A 21,427-nucleotide genomic window follows, 5' to 3' on the forward strand; every position below is an offset into this window, starting at 1 on the left:
CTCTCTATTTTCTCATTACATTTTCTCATACTTTATTTATTTTCCACAGCCCATTACTTCTCTCACACATATTTTATTTCATCCTCCATAACTGCTTTTTTTTCCCTTCAGCACATTTCAGAGCACTCCTTGCAGCGGTGTTATAAATGACTCTGGCAGCATCGGGTCACCACACATATCCGACCCGGATGGGAATCTCTTAAAAAACCCCTAAGCTAAAAAAAAAATAAAAATCTTCCCTGTCGTTTGTTTATACTCTATTTTTCCACCTGTCTGGCCGTCAATATGCCCAGAAGCTGCAAGCTGTTTTTGATGACCTCAAGAGCAGAGAGCTGTCATTAATCAGTCTAGACGTGCTACTCTCTGCACGGTTGTTTATTCGAAAAAGAATGGTAATGCCACTCAACGGGCACACTGGTTGAATCCAGGACCCTTGAGTGCATGTGTGTGTTGTGCTTCATCCATCTGGTCGGTGACTCCATCGCCCTCGGCGCACGTGATGCACATTAAACTGCTAGTCCACCTGCAGTATTAGCTTGAGTACCACATCCATAAACACCACACCTGAGCACTGCCTCCAATATCAAATCCGCTCCTCCTCAACCAATCACACTAATGATATACAGCCTGCTGGATAAAGAAGAAAACACATAATTACTAATCACCCGCTCTGCTGGATTCCAGCTTGCCTCACTCAGGTTGAGAAACACACACATGTTTATGCACATTTAAGTGTGTAACAGTTCATAAAAATGCTGCTTTGGTACATCCATTGTACAAAAGTTTATTATTATTTATTTATCATTAATTATTATCAGCATTTATAATTATTAGCATTCTGTCACATCATATTAGAGAGCATTTATTGTCCTGATAAATTTGACCCAATTTGATTAGATTAGAATGTTTCTAATTGAGAGTTGGCTAACAAAACACTTGTAATGTTTTGATTATTTGATTTAGGTGCCAACGCAATCTTATAACAATTTGTAGCTTTTGATTTCACAGTAAATTACTACATATTATCATACAGTCTCATTCGTACATTTTAGTACGATTTGCTCATCCTCCAATGATGGTTGGGTTTATGGGTATGATTCTATTTGAAATCATACGAAATTGTACGAATTAGCCACTTTTCTGACAGGTGCACTGTATGATGGCTATGATTAATCTTCGGTTGTAAGAATAGATGATAATTTCAATGCTTTCCACAGGTTTGAAATATACTTGCGGTAGCTGGATTGAAACACACATTTTACCCACGTACAGCACAAAAATAATGTCATTTTTAGCTATATATTTTTTTTATTATGTACACCTTTTCTTTTCAGTGGTTTAAAGCTATTAAAAAAGGCTGTTGAAATGAAAGAAATCCACTATGTCTCTTACTTTTATGCTATTTAGGAGCATATTGGAGCATATCTACAGTTGCCTTATTGGCATTACATTTAGTACAGTATTGCCAAAGCATTTTAGATATGTATAAAGTATGTAATATATTAACATCATTAAATTAATGAAATATACAAAAATTTAGTAACAACTAACAGAAAAAATAATAAAAATAGGCATTATTGCTAAAAATTATAATAATTACAAGAATAGAAAGTGTAGATTTAAATAAAGCATTTTATTAAATTAGTTGATTAACCAATTCTGACGGTGTACAAATTTGCAACTAATTTTGTTCTCTCTAAGTAAATAGTATAGGCCGGAAGTCGTTTATTAAATAATTAATCATTTATTGTTTCTCTTGTGGCTGTACGGCCACAGTCAGCTGCGAAAAAGTAATGCAAAAATGCATACAAATAATGGCAACTTTAGAAAGCGAAAGCAAAAGCTGAATCTCGGACATTTTAGGAGATTCAGAAACTGCCTGGGCGGATTTTGGTGAAAAAGGCGCATTACTGTGGGTCTGCAGAGCACATGAGATTGTCTGTGTGAGTGTTGACATTTCTCGCGCACACAGAATCAGCAGTAGAAAATGTGCAGTGCGAGAGAAGATTTTCCACTGATTAATCGATCGCAAATGTTTGGCTTTCCTGGTCGGATACAAAAAAAAGTGTAAAAGGATGATGATAATAATAGTATTATTCATGTGTCACCACCAACTATACTTGGGCGGCCGTTAATAATAAAGATAAAAAAGATATAACATACAACATATCAAATTATTATGTTATATATTCTAAAAATATATATAAGATATAAAATTCTTCACAAGTCGATTTTAACTTCATGTGTTTTGTACACACAGGGACCAAACCAACAGGCAGATAATATGAAAGAATCAAGAGACCACACTAATCATTATATTGGACAGCATAAGCTTTAAATCAATGCACTTTTGGGTTTGGCAATATTAGAGAAATATAAAAGACATAAACTTTGATATGTGACTGACAGGATTTGAATGTAAAAGCACCACTGTCAGTAAGTGCCTGGAATTGCGTTTAGCATTTGAGTAAGTAATAACACTGTTTAGCAGTAATTTGGGAAACAGCTTTCAGGAGCAAAATTGCAGACACCATAATAAAACAGTAAAGTAAAGTGTTCATAAGTGGCATCTGTGCTTCCCCAATCCTGACAGCCACCTGCCGTCTATTTCCATCAAGGGAATTAGGAAGATAAAAGTTTGTGTATGCAAAAGTCTCGAGGATACGAAGAAACTCCGTCTGTCAAGCTGGAAACACGCTGTTGATGATCTGAGTAATGAAAAGAATTATCGCGCACCTTTAATGCAACATTACACCTGTCAGGAGTTTAGGAGGCTCTCTGGAGACCGAAAAGTATGGTGGAGACAGAGAGAGAGGTTTATTTATAGTTCCTTTTAATGGCCTAAGAGTCATTTTCAGCTTGAACTGTAATTGTGCTATAAATTGCCTGCGGATGTTTTTGAAATTCAATTTTGTGCCTATGTTTTAACTCTGCTAACTTTTCACCATTTCTCTCTTGCTGGGTATTAGCAAACAGTTCTATTGAGAATATCATATTTATTTAGCAGTGTCAATTTTTCCACCTCCTTTCTGTGCCACTAATTAAACAACTGTGTTTTCTCTCTCTCTCTCTTTCTGTGTGTGTGTGTTTAGGGGGACACTCTTGAGATGGTGGGTGAAACTGTAAGTGGCATGGCTCGATGCCCATATGACCCGAAACATGCCAACGTGGCCTTGTTTGCAGGTGGGAGTCCTCATTTTATTTGCTTTTCGCATTTTCAGAAGAAATATGACTGTTGTCCGCCTCTGCATATTAAAGGACTAAATATAGATATAGGTAATGCTGATGTCCTTGTTGTTATTCTTTAACTTAATTACACGCTGGTCTACGAGCAATATTTATGTGCATCTCTCAGTCTAATCATGCACATATGCTCTCCAGCACATTCCCTGCTCGGTTTTATGGCTCTACTGCTTCCTGCCTGGACGAACCTAAGGGAAATGAAATATATTTTGTAATATACAGTACGAAGATGCATTAGACTGGTGAAAGTATATTGAGACCATATTTTATGTAAGGCAGTGATTCATCAGAATAGACAAGGAAGCTAAACAACTGAAAATAACCGTCGTTTTAATCAGTTTTGCAACTCATTTGCATAACTCAGAGACACAAAACATGTTTCTATTATGATAGAGGTTTTCAGCTGATATATATTTTCAGCAGCCACTTTATTAGGTACATGCTATTACTGCGTTGTACCCCATTTTGTCTTTAGAACTGCCTTAAATCTTTGTTTCATTTATTCAAGAAGGCGCTGGAAACATTCCTCAGAGACTTTGGTTCATACTGATATGAAAACATCACACTGCATGTGAGACCCTGGAAAACAAAGCCAGTCTTAAGTCTACATTTTGTCAGCAATATATTAAATGAAGGCTGAATAAATTAGCTTTTCATTGATGAATAGTTTGTTAGAAAATGATAGAATATGTGGCCAAGACAGCTATTAATAATATAGTATAATATAATCTAAATGCAATGCATATTAGTAATAAAAGAAACCTGTTTTAAAATATTTACAGTAGGAAATTTACTAAATGTCTTCATGGAATACATTACTTAATATTCTATTCAGTTTTGGCATGAATGTAAAATCAATATTTTTGACCCATTCAATGTATATTTGGCTGTTTTCAAAATATTCTAATAAGAGTTTTGTGGTCTAGGGCCCCATATTAGAACACAATGTGAATCTCCCATTCGTGTGATTTGTAGTTTTTATAATAGTGTAGTTGTAGAATTTGGTTGTTCTGAATTGAATTTGCTGTTGCTATTTGACATAACTCTTCTTCTGCTGCTGTAGCTCATCTGTTTCAAGGTTGGATGTGCTCAGAGATGCTTTTCTGCAGAGCTTGGTTGTAATGAGTGGTTATAATAAATGAATGCTGTCTATTAGTCAGTTCAAAGCAATCTGGCAAATCTTCATTGACTTTTGGCTTTTTTGGGCCATTCTCTATAAACCCTAAATATCTTTGTGCATGAAAATCCCTGCAGATCATCTGTTTCTGAAATGCTCAGACCAGCCAGAACATATCAAGTTCAGTCACTCAAATCACCTTTCTTTCCCATTCTAATGCTGGGTTTGAACTAGCAGATCTTCTTGTCCAAGATTATATACAGTACATGCTACATTGACCATTGTGTGATTTGCTCAAATGAGAAAGTGTAACAGATTCCAATACACTTTAACAGTTGACAAAAAAATTATTAACCATCCTGTGACATTTTAATTCTTTTTCAAATATTTATCAAGTAACAGATTTTTTTGCCACACATTTTTAAACACGAGTAATTACTAAAAATAATAGTAATTAGTAATTACTAATAAAATGTCTTTGCCATGATGACAATAATTACTATTTTGCAAGATACTAGTATTCAGCTTAAAGTGCGATTTAAAGGCTTTACTAGGTTTTTTGTATTAATTTGGCAAGTTAGGTTAATTTGACTAGTTACTAATTTTAATATTTTACTACAATATTAACCTATAGGCAATTTAAAAAAGTAAAATAATTTTTAATGCAAGTAGGGATGCACCGATTCCGATACTTGAAACGGATATCGGTTCGATACCGCATATTTTTGGTGGATTGGATATCGGCCAGCTGGTACCGATCCAAATCCGATCTTGCGCATGTGCTATATTGTGTAATTTACAAGTCAACAAAAGCCATGAAGGTAGACATTCTATGGTTTAATGTGAAGTACGGATGAATATTCAAGTGGTTAAATTCATGTTGACTTCATCACTACGCCAGTCAATCATTCTTAGTTCATTCACAATTCAAACTGTGTGTCGCATTCATGACAACATGATAAACTTTCTCCAAGACTATTTGTTCCTGGTAATATAAGTAATCAGTGGAGAAATGCATTTAGTTTTGCATTAATTGGGTTCATTTTGACCTGCAACAAGGGGTTCATTGCTGTTTCTATGTTGCGCTGTGTCTGTTAGATCAGCAGATCGCATTCGCACACTGGAGTAGAGAGGGTTATTACCTGCTCTTCACACCCAAAGTAGGCCTACCTGAAACTTCAAATTAGAAAAGGCTCAATAATACATTGGACAGATCCTCAACATGCTGATTTCTTCCCTTTGTGCTGCTCAGTTTTGAAAGTAACCGCAGATACCTGAGGGCTTCGCACTGTATGTCAGTAATGCATCAAGCGCTTCATTCACGCACTGGCTGTGCAGACACGATGTGCGCCGCTCCGTAAAACGATTCTGTTATATTAAAAGTTTCTGTTCTGTCATCCTTCTGACTGAGTTCATTCTTCCGGGGTGAATGCTTTCAGTGCTGCAAATAGTTTGTAAAGCCTGGCTCATTGTGGTCAAAGTAGTTGATTAAATTATTAACAGTGAAACTGATGGGCGCATTATGGATTGTTATTAACAGAAAAAATTTTAGCCTCATATAGGCTACTCTGAACCTGAATATATCACTGTAATTTTATTTATATAATTTTTTTTTTTATTTAACAGACTAGCTTGTGTTTTAATTAGGGTCAATAGTGGTAGCATATTACAGATTTCAAAGAAAAATCTTAATATTAAAAAAGGAAGCATAAGCTGGACCACAACAGATCAATGTCATAACGAATGCTCAAATAATGTAGCCTAGTTTACCGTCTGTCATATACAGTAGGCCTATAGGCCTGTTATTCTTACTAAATAAGATATATTATTTGAGTTTATCACCACAACTATATAACCTGTATTATGCTTTAAATAAACATTAATAAATAAAATGGAACAGTATCAGGATCGATTCTGTTACTCAGAATCTGATACTAAGAATTTTGGTATCAGGATCGTATCGGTTAAAAAAAAGGGTATCAATGCATTCCTAAATTTAAGCCAAACTAAAATAAAAACATTTTAAAAAGTTATGGGAAATACTGAGGGGGGGGGGGGGGTGGGGCATTGTTCTAATAAACAACACTTGGGAAATATTTTTAAAAGAATTTAAATGTTAAAGGAGGGCTAATAATTTTGTCTGAAAGCTAAAACTGTACGTCTAATAGATTATACCATATGTTGCAGTTTATTATTTCTCTATGCGTTGTATGTTTTTTTTAAACTATATACTGTGGATATTAAATAGAGAGTTTGTTTTTGTGCTTCTTTTGCAGAGGGGAATCTCTACACGGCCACAGTAACTGATTTTCTGGCTATCGATGCTGTAATCTACAGGAGTCTGGGGGACAATCCTGCCCTGCGAACGGTGAAACACGACTCCAAATGGTTTAGAGGTAATAAAGACATCAAATGCTAGTAGACAGGAAGAGGAAGCTGTGCAGTGTCAGCACATGAATGAAGCATTACTGCTGTTTTTGTATGTATAATGTATGTGCGAGAGCGAGTTAAGTGCATTGATGCATGCGCCATGCCTGTTTTTAAAAAGCATTTGTTTTTGCATGTGTGTGTGTGTGTGTGTGTGTGTGTGTGTGTGTGTGTGTGTGTGTGTGTGTGTGTGTGTGTGTGTGTGTGTGTGTGTTAGGACATCCACTTGGACATTCTTAATGTCTCTGGAATTTCAATTTAGGATTATTTGTTTAAGTAAAACTGATGAGGGTTATTCTAAATTGAAAATAAGCTTTTATTTAGAGCAGTAGTCCTCAAAAAAAGTATTTCGTAAGTTGTTGGTTGCTAGGCGACCATCAAACTTTTTTCAGAGGATGACAAGCTGACAAAACATTGCTGTAACTCTGATACAAGTTTTATTTATGGTGAAAATTACAAAGCACTGCAGTGTTAAAGTGTTTTTTGTCTGAGTCTTACCGAAATGTATATATTCCATACAAGCTGAAGCCATACCTGCCAACACTCTCGTTTTTCCCAGAACTGTCCCGTATTTCAGACCACCCTCCCGTTTTGTTATTTCTGCCAGAAAACTCCTGAAAATTCAAACCACCAAAAGGCCGCCATCATTTGCAATCTCCATCAGTTGATCTTCTTGCACAGACATGCTGGATTCACCTGATTTGTTGACCAATTTGTTGTGGATTCCTTGGCAGTTCGCGGTCCTTCACTGGGCCTTTTCCCCTTAACAAAGAAACTTTTCTGTGTGGCCAGATATAGCTGACTTTTTCCAGCTCAACAGCTGTCCAAAACCTGCTCAAACGCACAAAAAAACGCCCAAAATATTAGATTAATAATCAAATTAACCTAGTTACTTTAACTGTTATAACTGATAATCATACAGCAACCAACACAAGCAGTCACAGAACCACAACATAACCGGATCACATCGAAACCCTCCTCCACTCTCACTGTACTACCTATTAGAGTATGTTTTACTTTTGAAATGGAGTATAAAAATGTCCCATTTGGCTTTTTTAATTATTTTGAGCTATATAAGGTGCTGCTTGTCAACCAGACAATGCTCCTATGATTGGTCTTGCTGTCAATTGCGGGAAAAAATGATAGATAAAAGTGTCACAATAAACCGCTGTGAGTTTAACTGCAGGTGCTGCCTGATGCGCATGCACGCAAAGGGAGTCAGATTTGTAAGGGGAGTCAAATTTTCGATATTTTGATACGACTTTCCTTCACCTCCTCTTGCACTATGCACTGGTCACTACTAACTGAATAGAGTAGGAGCACATAATTATGTGTTGTTAAAGAAGTTGCAAATAAAATTTATGTTTCAAATGCCCAAAAAATGCCCAAATTTTGTCAACCCACCAATGCCATTTTTTACCCTCACAATCAAGCTGAAGCTGACCAATCTGGTTTCTTACTCATTTTGTTGCTTGTGGGTTAAATTTGGGCACTCAAGTGACCGAGATGCAGGGCCGTATTAACCAATGGGCATTATGGGCATAGGCCCAGGGGCCCGTACGCACTTGGGGCCCCTGCGAGTGCGAGGGGAGAAAAAAATTCAGATTTTGGAATGTCTATTTAGGCTAGGTGCTAATAGCGTACTTCATGGGAATAAACTAGTTAAGCGATTCTCGGCCATCACCGTTTGATAGACAGAGACAACATAACTAAAGTAGCTCGTAAAGCGCATGGCGACATCTTTTGACGCAGTCGATCATGAACCCGCTTCGAATTCAGCGTCTGATGAACATCACGAGGAAGACAAGTAGGAATCAAGTGTGTGTATTAAGGAGGACTCAGATTCATAGAACTGGATTGGAGAGGTGTTATATCCAAATCATATGCATTACAAGATTGTAGAAGTTATACATTAAAAATACCCTTAAATATACATTTTTAGTACTGCTTCAGTGAACTTAAGTATATTAAAATTCATAAATTTTCAGTAGTTGTATTAGTATTTTTATTTCAAAGTGTGCTTTAAATGCTTTAAAAATAAGTAAAATCTTTGTAGACTTAAAAAATATATACTGTATTTCATTTATTTTTAAAAATGCAGGCAGACATTTATTTAAAAAAAAATTTTTTCTAATTCAACTATAGGTGTGCGGCTAGGCAGGGGGCCTACAGGACATTGTGCCCAGGGGTCTATGAATTCTTAATCCGGGCCTGCCGAGATGTAACGGAGAGAATACGGTCATTTACAAAATAAAAGACTTTTCAAAGTAAAAGATCGTTCAGAGTCAGATAATAAATACGGAAATAATACATGATTTCTTGTGCAGCCCGCTACCATTTGATCCACGCATAGGTACCGGTCCGCTGCCTGGTGGTTGAGGACCACTCATTTAGGACCACTGATCAAATAACAAAAATTAAGCACATTTTCAGACAATGTTTGCAGTTATTTTTAGACAACACAATACAAGTGTTTTAATAACTACAGAAGTGTAATAACCATGATTTTAAATAATAACAAATGAAATTGATGAAGCTTGCACTTCATCCCGCTCCATTATGATCATGATGAAACGCATTTTGTCAAGTGTATGATTTTTTTGTTCGAAATAAAAAAATCTAATCAAAGTGTTTCTATTTTAAGTTAAAACATTTATAAAAAATAATAATTTTGCTCACAGTAGAGACACTTACAGTAAATCTAGATAAACTCAAATTTTTAAGTGGTTTCTTAAGCTGCATTATAAAAAAATAGTCACTGAAATGAATTTGATTTAAAATTTGACAGAAATGTTTTCGTATGTTCTCTGGTCACCTCATTTTAGATTTGTTTTCCATTGACTGTCATAGTACATTCTGGGTAGGCATCTCACTAGGTTTTGGAATGGAGCATTAGTGTCAGGGTCGATAACGCTTTCTAAGCATCCACATCTGAGTCAGCAGCCAAACTTGATGTCAAACCCACCTCCTCTTCCCATCCTTCTTTGCTTCTCTGGTCTTGTGCCCTGATGTGATCTCTCTGATGCAGCAGAAAAGCACATCTGCGTCCTGACTCAAACTCCAGGCTTCTCTCCCTCCTGCTGTCCTGGGTCACTTCCTGTCCCAAAATACCCTCACTTTCCTTTTCGTGGTTTGTGTGTGTGTGTCCATTGACTGTACTGTATAATGGCTCTATTGGAAAGCAGCATGTAGTTCAACGCTGTAGTTCAGTCAGATCCGCTCTTCTTAAATCCATGTGACCTGTGAGAGCAGTAACGTGCCATAAACAGGAAGTATTGATGGTTTGGTGTCATTCGGTGTGTTTCAGAACCATACTTTGTGAGTGCTGTGGAATGGGGACCGCACGTCTACTTCTTTTTCAGAGAGATGGCCATGGAGTTCAACTACCTAGAGAAGGTGAGAGGATTGTTGAGTTATGATTGTAATGTTTTCATAATAAAAAATTTAAGCCCAATCTCAATTCTACCCCTTAGGCCTTCCCTATACGCCTTCCTCTTATTTTGCGCATTCACGTGAAGGGTTAGGGGTGTCCCAATTCTCTTTATCTTGAAAGGGTAGGGGAAGGGCTAGATACCCCTTGAAATGGAGGAAAAGGAGATGCACAAATTTGTATTTTTTTGTCATTATTACGAATTTTTACCACAAACAAGCATATGTTTTTATACATTCACAATAGCGCTCATGTTTTACCGCTAAAATAAAAACCACTAAATTTCACTATCTGTAATCTCTAATAATAACTCCTGTATGGTAATCCCACAGCATACTTTCACATCTGATACTCGATACTCTCATACCCTGTCAGAAAAGTTTAGTGGCTGGGAATGAGCTTTTTACAGTGTCTGCTATCATGTTAATGTTGTTTTTGGTGTGTATACATAGATGAATATGGCCACGGTGTAAATGCACAGTACAGTCATGAGATTACTACCACATTATATAATTATAATAACATGACATTGTTGCCTTTAGTGATTTCCTGAAGATAAATTCCAAAAAGTAATGCAACTGGAATAACTACAGCAGTCGTCATCGTTGATCTTACATGCAGTAAGAGATCACGATGACATACAGTATGATGAAGTGTGCAGGTGTTGTAGTGGTGTCCCATTTCTTAGGAGTAAATTCTGAAGCCCTTCCCCTTCACACTCTGTTTCAAGGGCCAAGGGGAAGGGGTAGGGGTACAAAAATAGACTTGGGATTGGGCCTTAACTACAGTCTGCACTCAAACTGATATTTCAATACGCTCTTAAAAAATAATGGCATTAGTAAACCTTTATAGGACCTTGTAGCCACAAAAGGTTTTTTTATAATTGACAAAGTATCTGTAAATTGGTAAAAAAGTTCTATACACTAAAAAATGGTTGGTTCTTTTGTGTCATTATTGTGAAAACCCACTGCTGGGGTCTTTTTAAAATTGCCCAAGAACTAATTATTTGGGTTTTAATGTTCACATTAATTTAGCTCTACACTCTTAAGCATCAGTATGTTTTGGAATTTATCAGTATGTTAATGTATGCATGTAATGAATGTCATTTTTTTTCTATCAGCACAAAGCCCAGTTGTTTATTTGTGCATACTAAATACACACAGCTCGTACAGCATATTGTTTTGTATATTGATTTGTTTTTGCACCATATTTTGGTTTATTCAGAAGTTGGATGATCTTGTTCAAGTCTGACAAGAAATTATTGAACTATTTTATTGTATGTAAAGAAAAATTGAAAGCTTTCTAAGAAATGTTTATAACTTCTAGAGAGAAAAGGCGTGGATTCTGGAAAGAGAGTATATTTCATACACACTAACTAATGCATAAAAACCTATATTTTGAGCTTTTTAAAAAAAACATTTTTTTAGCCCTTTTGTTTGTTTGTTTGTTTGTTTGTTTGTTTGTTTGTTTGTTTGTTTGTTTGTTTTGATGCCTCTTAAATTTTTGGTTTAGTTCCTCTTGTCTTACAGTACAAAAAATATGTTTGGAGTTTGTTCAAACTACTTGTGGAACCCAGCATTTTTTACAGTGTAGGTTCAGTTTCAAGGTATATTTAAATGGTATACTTTGAATGTAGTATCAGAAACATTTATCAAATGTATAAATATAGAATTACTGAAATATGAAACATTAAATCATCCCTATCAGCAGTATATATAGATCAGCGCACAAAAAAATTGTGTTACTGTATGTCCAGTCTGGCAATATTATTCAAATGTCAATACTTACCACGGTACTTCCAGTCAGACAGCAGTATGACCTTTCTCTTTTTTTGTGTGCTGAACGCTTAATTTAATAACCATGCCCTAAAAAGCAGTTCTCAGTGTAATTTAGATGCACAGAAGTTTAGTTTTTTTTCTGTTGTTGTTTTTCAGGTCAACTGAAATGCCATCAGTCATATCATTTACTGAAAACCGAGAAAAACAGATCGGCAGAATAACAAGGCTTCCTTTTATGTTTGAATTAGCAATGCAAGACTTCTGCGAGAACAGAATTGTGCTTGCGCAGGCATTTTATACTGCTGGACCTCAAGGAGAACAAAAACCCACTGTGCTTTGGATTGGGCTGCTCTGAAATTGCTCTGCAAACCCGTTTTAGGGAATGCTGACATTTTCGAGAATGAATTTATATTAGCTTACCCATTTCACACAGACTAGCTACTCTTCAAAATCCACAAGGATTAACAGATTTGGGGTGGAAAGGATACAGTACTGAATGTATTATTGAAATGCTGAAAATTTATAATTAATATCTGATTCAAGGTGGTTGTGTCTCGTGTGGCTCGCGTGTGCAAAGCCGATCAGGGCGGATCACAACGTGTGCTGGAAAAGCAGTGGACGTCATTTCTGAAAGCTCGCCTGAACTGCTCCATCCCGGGAGATTCGCATTTCTACTTCAACCTCCTGCATTCCACCAGTCCCATCATCCGCATGCACGGCCGGGATATCATCCTCGCTGTCTTCTCCACACCCTCCAACAGGTGGGTCACAGCTTTCACAAACAACAACTGATGAAACCCATTCTCGACAGCAGACACGCAACAAGAAAAGAACCACCCACGATGCACATTGCTCACAGAAATGGCCAGGACTGGCTGAAATCGGTGGCTTGTATCTGATTGGCTGACTTCCAGCTTCCAGGAGCCAGGGTGCACTGGTTTTTATCTGCTGCTTAGAAAAAGTTGCGTTACCAAGTTTTCAGGCTGCTACAAGAACTAGCTGCAGGTTTTGCAAATTTGCATGGAATCAATCTGACAAAATCTGTATACCTACACTATTGTTTGGCAGCAAACATCAGTTTTTCTTAAAGAAATTAATACTTTTATTGAGAAACGATTTATAGGTTAGATTTCAATTCAATTTGTTCAATTTCAATTGTTACAAAAACATATAAAAAAAAATAAAAGTATCTTTCTACTCATAAAATATTTCTTTAAAAAACTCATACTTCCGACATTCATAATAATGATCAAGCATTTGTGTTTTTTTTTAGTCATTACTTAATTAGCCTAACTGTGTGGAGAGCTATGCACAAATAATGAAAATATAATGAAAGCATTTGGTTTCTTTTGTACTGTTTGTGCTCATTTAAGACTTAATTATTTGTGTTTAAAATAAAACACACCAGGACGGACATGTTTACATATTATTAAGTGTATTTATCTGTTTAGAAACACACAAGTGTCCACTTTCGCTTATCTTCAAATCGCGTGTACAAAAGCTGATCTGAGAACAGTGTCTTTATACAGTATGGAGCGCATCCATCAGTCAGCACCGTTATATGAATTGACTGATTCAAATGCTGAATAGTGACTGCTGCGGTTTTTATATTCGTTTCGACTTGGTTTCAAGCCAAAACAAAGCGAAAGCATAATTCTCTTGAACAGCTCTTACAATTAGGCTATATCACATTTAAAATTGGCTGTTTGATGCTACTTTCATTTTTCATAGATTAAAACAGGGGGTCCAAGGGGTCTTAAATAGTATTAAAAGTTGATGATGTAGTCAATGTAGAGAAATGTTTGGATCTTAAAAAGTATTACAAAGTCTTAAATGCTATTTTGCAAGGTATAAAATTTTATATGATTTTTGATTATGCATTGTATGGTTGTATGCTAAAGTTTGCCTGAATTAAATTTGCGAATATCAGGATGCTGTGTAGTTTATGAAATCAATGAAATCCTGCTAGATTTGACATCATGCTGCTTTGTTTACTGCGATAACCAAGGCAATACCATTATTTATGCAGTTTTATAGGCACCAACCTGCTCAATTAGCTAGATTTGATAGATTGGCGCTATGGGTAACATGTTTGCCTCACAACAAGAAGGTCGCTGGTTCGAGTCCCGGCTGGGCCAGTTGGCATTTCTGTGTGGAGTTTGCATGTTCTCCCTGTGTTCGCATGGGTTTACTCCAGGTGCTCAGGTTTCCCCCACAAGTCCAAAGGACATGTGGTACAGGTGAATTGGGTATGCTAAAATTGACCAGAGTGTATGAGTGTGGGTGTGAATGAGTGTGTATGGATGTTTCCCAGTGATGGGTTGAGGCTGGAAGGGCATCCGTTGCGTAAAATGTATGCTGGATAAGTTGGCGGTTCATTCCGCTGTGGTGACCCCTGATGAATAAAAGGACTAAGCCGAAAAGAAAATGAATGATTGAACAATGTTTTAGTTTTGGATTAAATTATTACATTAATATTTAGTAAATATACTGTAAGTTAAAATCTCGCCAGTGAAAGAAAGTGGTTTGAAAAGTGGTTATAAGGTCTTAAAGAGCCCATATTATGGGTTTTTGAAAATGCCCTTCCATGTAGTGTGTAACATAGCTCTAAGTGAAGTGAACTATCCAGCTAAGGCTTAAATCTGTAAGTGTACAGTGTTTAAAACTATTGATTCATCTATAAAAGAGTCGACTCATAGTGCTTCAAACGAGTCGTCTTGATAACGAGTCATTAGGTGTTTCGCGATGACGCAGCTACGAAACACAAGTAGTTGGGCGCGCAAACCCGGGAGATTTGAAACCTGCGGCCCCGCCCACTAACAGAAAAAAAAAGTCTCACACACACACAGAGACACACAGAGAGACACCGGTCGAATGAAGTCACGCTGTGCAGATGGATATTATGGACAGTCTAATCAAAGATGAAACATCAACAATATAGCCCAGCCTTGAGCAGTTCTGAGTGCTTCTGAAAACTATATGCTTTCAAAGAAGACTTCTTCAGTTTGTTAAAGGAAGGATCAGTATAGACTGTCAGAACATGGATCAGTGCATCATGGATCAGTTTCTACCCCCATTTCACCAGTGTAAGTAAGTGTGATTAAAATTATTGCTTCGTTTACTCTAGCTTGCAAATTATGGATTTAGTTGTGTTTTGTTACTTGTAACCGCGTGTACTGTATCAGTTTAACTCTTTATATTCCCATATCGCTTGTAAAGCCACGTTGAAAACGCGACGCGTGCCGCTTTGATTACGGATCGTCAGCTGTTTACACACATGCAACGGACAAGTTTCAAAATATTTCAGCTCAATATTATTGTCTCCTCGTGTGTGTAACGCACGGGTATTCGCGGATATAACTGAGCGCCGCTCCTCTATGGACGCGCCGGCCCTGTGTGTGTGTATGTGTGTCTGTGTCTCCTCGTGTGTGTAACACACGGGTATTCGCGGATATAACTGAGCGCCGCTCCTCTATGGACGCGCCGGCCCTGTGTGTGTGTGTGTGTGTCTGTGTCTCCTCGTGTGTGTAACGCACGGGTATTCGCGGATATAACTGAGCGCCGCTCCTCTATGGACGCGCCGGCCCTGTGTGTGTGTGTCTGTGTCTCCTCGTGTGTGTAACGCACGGGTATTCGCGGATATAACTGAGCGCCGCTCCTCTATGGACGCGCCGGCCCTGTGTGTGTGTGTCTGTGTCTCCTCGTGTGTGTAACGCACGGGTATTCGCGGATATAACTGAGCGCCGCGCCGCGCCCTCTCTATTCAGCCGCTCCTCTATGGACGCGCCGGCCCTCTGTTTGTGTGTGTGTCTCCTCGTGTGTGTAACGCGGATTCGCGGTAATTCGCGGATATAACTGAGCGCCGCGCCCTCTCTATTCAGCCGGTCCTCTATGGACGCGCAGGCCCTGTGTGTGTGTGAAAAGAGCAAGAAGACTGTGACCTCCTCGCCAGTTCTTGGACTTTTTGCTCAATAAAATAGTTAGTCGTCAGTATTTTCTAGTCCATCGTCTGTATTTACATTCACCCACTGGCAGCCAAAATCCACTATGAAGCGTGTGTGCACTGTGACTACTTTTATATTGTAGATTAGCAGCTGGGCATTTCACTCTCGCTCTGAAGCCTTGTCCGTGTCGACCAATCGCAGCAGGCTGTCATCGGTCCAATCAGCGCAGATTAGCTTCGCGCTGAGGAGGGGTTTGGGAACAAATGAATCGCTGAACGATTCATATGGGAGTCGCTGGGATAATTAGGTTAAAAATAAATGCAGATTATAAGACCATCAAAGTGTTTTTTGACCTTGCATGCATATTAGACTGTTGTTGGAGACCCTTACAACCTAAATATGACCCTATTTCATGTATAATATGGGCTCTTTAAAATGGATGGAAAGAGTCTGATTTCTGTAAATACTCTGTTAAAATATGGGAGAAATACGGGAACATACTTAAATGGGATGATAGCAGAATAGAATGGTAAAAAATGGGAGAATCCTGGCAAAAATAGGAGGGTTGATAGGGATGCAGAAAATATGATAGTCAATCCTCTTTTGTTACTTCTCCAAACATACCCCTGAGTGCGAGGTAAGATAAATCTAAACTAATTTCTGTAGTTCAAACTAGTTGAGAACGTCAGGGTTTAAACTGGGCTCGGCATCACAATTACAGTAAATGTGTTGGCTCGGACTCAATGTGCACAGACTCGGGTAGGGTTGGGTTTAATCTTTTGGACTCAATCTAAGCTCTAGATCAGAGATGCCCAAAGTTGGCCCATTGTAACCTTTGATTTGGCCCACCACTCCATCTGAGAGGAGAGTAAGATTGATGGAGAGGGTTGGGGCGATTGCCTTTGACAATGTTATTTCTTATTTCACGCTTTTTAGCTACAAAAAATCAAATTGAAATTGAATATTTCAAAGAAATTTGGTAAATGAATCTGCTTTTTTAAAAATGTAAATACTGTCACACATCGAGGATCTTGCAGAAGACATTGGCGGGCAAATCAAGGCAAAAAGGCAAGGAATTAGATTAATTTTGTTTTTACTGTAATGAGTTCATTATTAGATGTAAAAAAATATATACTAACTTAGTTAATATAAAGCAATGTCTTCTAGTCATTTTTAAATATTATTAAATACATTCAATCAAGTTTGGATTTTGGCCCTTCATAAGAAAAAGTTTGAGCACCCCTGCTCTAGATCAATGCAAGAAACGAAACTTTTGTTTGTACAACATTATTATCTTCAATCCACAGTCTCAGTAAACTGAGCTCAAACTTCCTGTTGCATAATAATGTGCATGCAAGAGCTGACACTGTTTACAGCAGAGAAACTACTGTATTTGAACTTACTGTATGATTCAAATAAATGTACACTTGTGCTTATTTTTTTGATGCTACATCCTAGTTGTAAACTAACATTATCAGCTGTTTTATGTTGATTGGGTGACCTGCATTTGGCCAGAATAAGCTGCAGTGTAGCAAGTCTTGCTAAACAAGACTGAGAACCACTCAATTCCAAGCAGACTGTGATTCTCTAGAGGCGAACACCCAAATATAGTGCATTAGCATTAGCCTCATTGATAGACAGCAGAGCTGGAAATATCACAGGCTGGTGGCAACAGCGGAGCGCTGGGAAACGGGTACAATCGCTCTGGGTTTGGCTCGTCCTGTGAGATTATGGGTGAAAAATGACTGAATATAGAACACTGGCGCGACACTGCAGGGAATTTTATTGCAGGTTTTAATGGCATGTTGAGAGGCGCTGTGAGGGGAACGATGGAGATTGATGTATGAATGAGGAATGGAATTGAAGTGGGAAGATGTACACATGCTGACAGCCTGTCACCAAGATGTCACACTTAGAGAGGAAAGCAACAACAAAACGTATATTTTTGGGATCAGGGAGCAAGTGCATGTTTTGACAGAGTTTGCTGGAAATAATTACAGGAAAGAATGCGCCCATGCTAAAATGAGGGAAGACTGTCAAGTGAATGGGAGTGAAGACGCTGAGAGAGTCATTACTAGGAAAGGAAATGAAGAGAAATGCTTGTTGTGTACATTCTAGCGCTAAGTGTGATCAAGGTCTGAGAGTGACTGCTTAAAGAGACAGTTCAGCCAAAAAGAAAGTTTGATTTTAAGGATTTAAAAACAAGAATTTTATCAAGGCTGTGAAACATATTAATATTGTTTTACTGTAAAATATTTTGTAAAGTCGGCGCCAATAGCCTAGTGGTTGGGTGCGCCCGCTTATGGCATCATGGTGCTCAAGTCGACCCGAGTTCGATTCCTGGCTCAAGGTCCTTTGCCAACCCTTCCCCTCTCTCTGCTCCCAATAATTTCTTGTCTGTAATCTCCACTTTCCTATCCAAACTAAAGTTAAAAAAACCTAAAAAAATAAAAAATAAAAAAAAATATATATATTATGTACAGTATTCTTGTAATGGCAAGTCTAAAAAGTAAAATCATTTCAATAGGATGATTTGGTGGTTAAAAAGATGTTTTATTACCACTAATACAAGTACAAAATATAAAAATAAAAGGTCATGCTGTTTTCTGTTTTTCTGGAAAATGTGGTGCATACTTTTAGGATTCTTTAATTAATTTTAAAAGAACATTATTTATTTAAAGTAGAAATATTTGGTTAATATTATATATATTGCATTTAATGTATAATATACAGTTGAAACCAGAAGTTTACATATACTGTATAAAAAGGCACATTTAAAAAAATGTCAGATGTTTAATGTGACTAAACTTTTTCTCTTTTAGGTAAGTTAGGATCACCAAAATTTGCTTAACAGCAGAATAACGAGAGAGATATTTGTGAGAATTTTTTATAACTTCTTGAAAGTAAAAATGTTTACATACAATAAGATTACTAAGCCTCTGAAAAAGCCCAGATGATGGTGTTAATGTTTTGGAAGTTTCTGATTGGCTAATTGACAACATTTGAGTTAATTGGAGGCACGTAGAGGCAAGTATAAACAACATGGGAATGTCCAGCCATCATACCGCTCAGGATGGAGAAGGATTCTGTGTCCCAGAGATGAACGTGATATGGTGCGAACTGTATGTATTAACTGCAGAATAAAAGCAAAAGACGCTGTGAAGATGCTGACTGAAGCTGGTAAGAGAGTTTCATTATCCAGAGTGAAATGAGTCCTGTACCAACATGGGCTGAAAGGCCACTTTGCAAGGAAGAAGCAATACTCCAAAAGCATCACAAGAAGGCCTGATTACAAATTGCAAAACATATTATATTTAAATATTATATTTTTTTGGAGACATGTTCTGTGGTCTGATGGAACTAAAATCTCAGCCATCATCTTTCAGCCATCTCATCTTTCAGCCATAATGACCAGTGTTACATTTGGAGGACAAAGGGGGAAGCTTACAAACCTAAGAACACCATCCCAATTATGAAGTATGGGGGTGGTAGCATCATGTTGTGGGGCTGTTTTGCTGCAGGAGGGACTGGTCCACTTCACAGAATAGATGGCATCAGGAGAAAAGAACATTATGTAGAAATAGTTAAGCAACATCTTAAGACATTAGCCAGGAAATAAACTTGGCCACAAATGGGTCTTCCAAATGGACCATGACCCTAAGCATACTACCAAATTAGTTAAAATGTGCTTTAAGGACAACAGAGTGAATGTTTTGGAGTGACCGTCACAAAGCCCTGATCTTAATCCTATAAAAAATTTGTGGGCAAAGTTGAAAGAGTGTGTGTGAGCAAGACAGCCAACAAATCTGACTCAGTTACACCAATTCTGTCGGGAGGAATAGGCCAAAATTCCTGCAAACTATTGTGAGAATCTTGTGGAAAGATACCCACAACATTTGACCCAAGTTATACAGTTTAAAGTCAAAGCTGAGAAATACTAAGGAAATGTTTGTAAACTTTGGACTGTCTAGAAATTAATAAAAACATCTCTAAAATAATTCTCTCATTATTCTGCCATTTAGCAAATGTAAATCTTTTTGGTAATCCTAACTGACCTAAAATAGTAAACATTTAGTATGATTTAACATCTGACATTTTTTTTAAATGGTTATGTGCCTTTTTCGTAGTGTATGTAAATCTCTGATTTCAAACTGTGTTCTGTATATCATATGACCAATATAATATGACCATATATAATATATTTGGTCAAATTAATGCATCCTTGCTCAATAAAAATATGAATTGGTTTTTAAAAACAAAACCACACACCTAACTCATAACTTTTTGAATTATGCAGTCATAATACATATAAATATATCTAAATACCTTTGAAATAAAACATTGACAGCATTATAATGCGCAGTTCTAAAAACATATTCATTTTAAGATTTACTAATGATTACTTTTTCCTGCTTACATTTTTTAGAGTATGTGGTGTTTTTTTTTTATTTAAAGATGTTTAGTGATCATTACCTGCAAAGCTAATCTATTATAATCTAATTATATAATTCTAATACAATTGTATATTATTATATAATCTAATTATGCTTAATCAAATCTAATGGAATTATTTTTGGTATTTTATCTGAAAGTGAATTATATTTAAATTGATATTTCAGACTTCTCGTCAGTTCTAGGTGAACTATGTGTGCAATAATGTGCATGGCGAGTAATGTTTTTATTAGACCTGTGCGTGCGTGTGTGTGTGTGTGTCTGAGAGTGACAAATGAATTGCAATGACGATGGAGGAAGGGCAGAACTCCCTGCATGCAAATGTGTATTTGTGTCAGAGCAGGGGCCAAACTTCAGCAAATGCCAACTCTAATAACATCTCAGTCTGCTAATGGTTGCTTTGGGGGGTCGAGTGGGAAGAGAAAGAAGAATATGAAGGATGAATTTACAGTATGCATGTTGGGGAAAGACACTTACTCAAGGACGACTGAATGAAATGGTCGGTCACTAAGGCTACATTTAAAATGCACAGTTTTTGCTACAGTATTCCTGCCTTTTGCTACTGGAGTTTTTAACCCTTGAAAATGGAGACTTTGGGAAACCAAGGCATGCTGTTCTTATTTTCTCCATGATTTGCTCTTTTAGATCATCGTGTTTACTTCTCTGTTTCGTCAAGCTCCTCTTATATGACTATTATGATGAGTTTGGTTCATTTTCATGATATATGTGCTTCAAGATCAAAGAAAATATACATACCAGTTAAAACAATCATAATTAGAAAAGATCACTGGAGCACAAGTGATGTACAAAACCTTTGCAGTGTAACATTATCTATTATGAAAACTATTATCTATTATCTATAATGTATTTGTTCCCAATGAGAGATGTTTGTTTAACTTTATTAATTAGCTTTAATTCGGCTACACATTTATATGCTCAGACTATAGCTATTTTATTAATTGTAAATGCACATAAAGTGGGGAAATAAGCTTTGAACACATCAAAATTTGTCTCAGAAAACATATTTCTAACATAT

At 37.0% G+C, this 21,427-nt stretch overlaps 1 protein-coding gene across 1 annotated transcript in view; it reads left to right on the forward strand.

Moving 5' to 3' along the window:
• sema6bb (sema domain, transmembrane domain (TM), and cytoplasmic domain, (semaphorin) 6Bb) overlaps positions 1–21,427 on the forward strand; it is a 248,061-nt gene that overhangs the window by 158,439 nt on the left and 68,195 nt on the right. The window contains 4 exon segments of the mRNA XM_056463809.1: positions 3,093–3,183; positions 6,637–6,756; positions 10,095–10,183; positions 12,539–12,756. Of these exon segments, the coding sequence (XP_056319784.1) occupies positions 3,093–3,183; positions 6,637–6,756; positions 10,095–10,183; positions 12,539–12,756 (518 nt within the window).

This window comes from Danio aesculapii, chromosome 8, assembly GCF_903798145.1.
Source record: "Danio aesculapii chromosome 8, fDanAes4.1, whole genome shotgun sequence".
NCBI classification, from domain to species: Eukaryota; Metazoa; Chordata; class Actinopteri; order Cypriniformes; family Danionidae; genus Danio; species Danio aesculapii.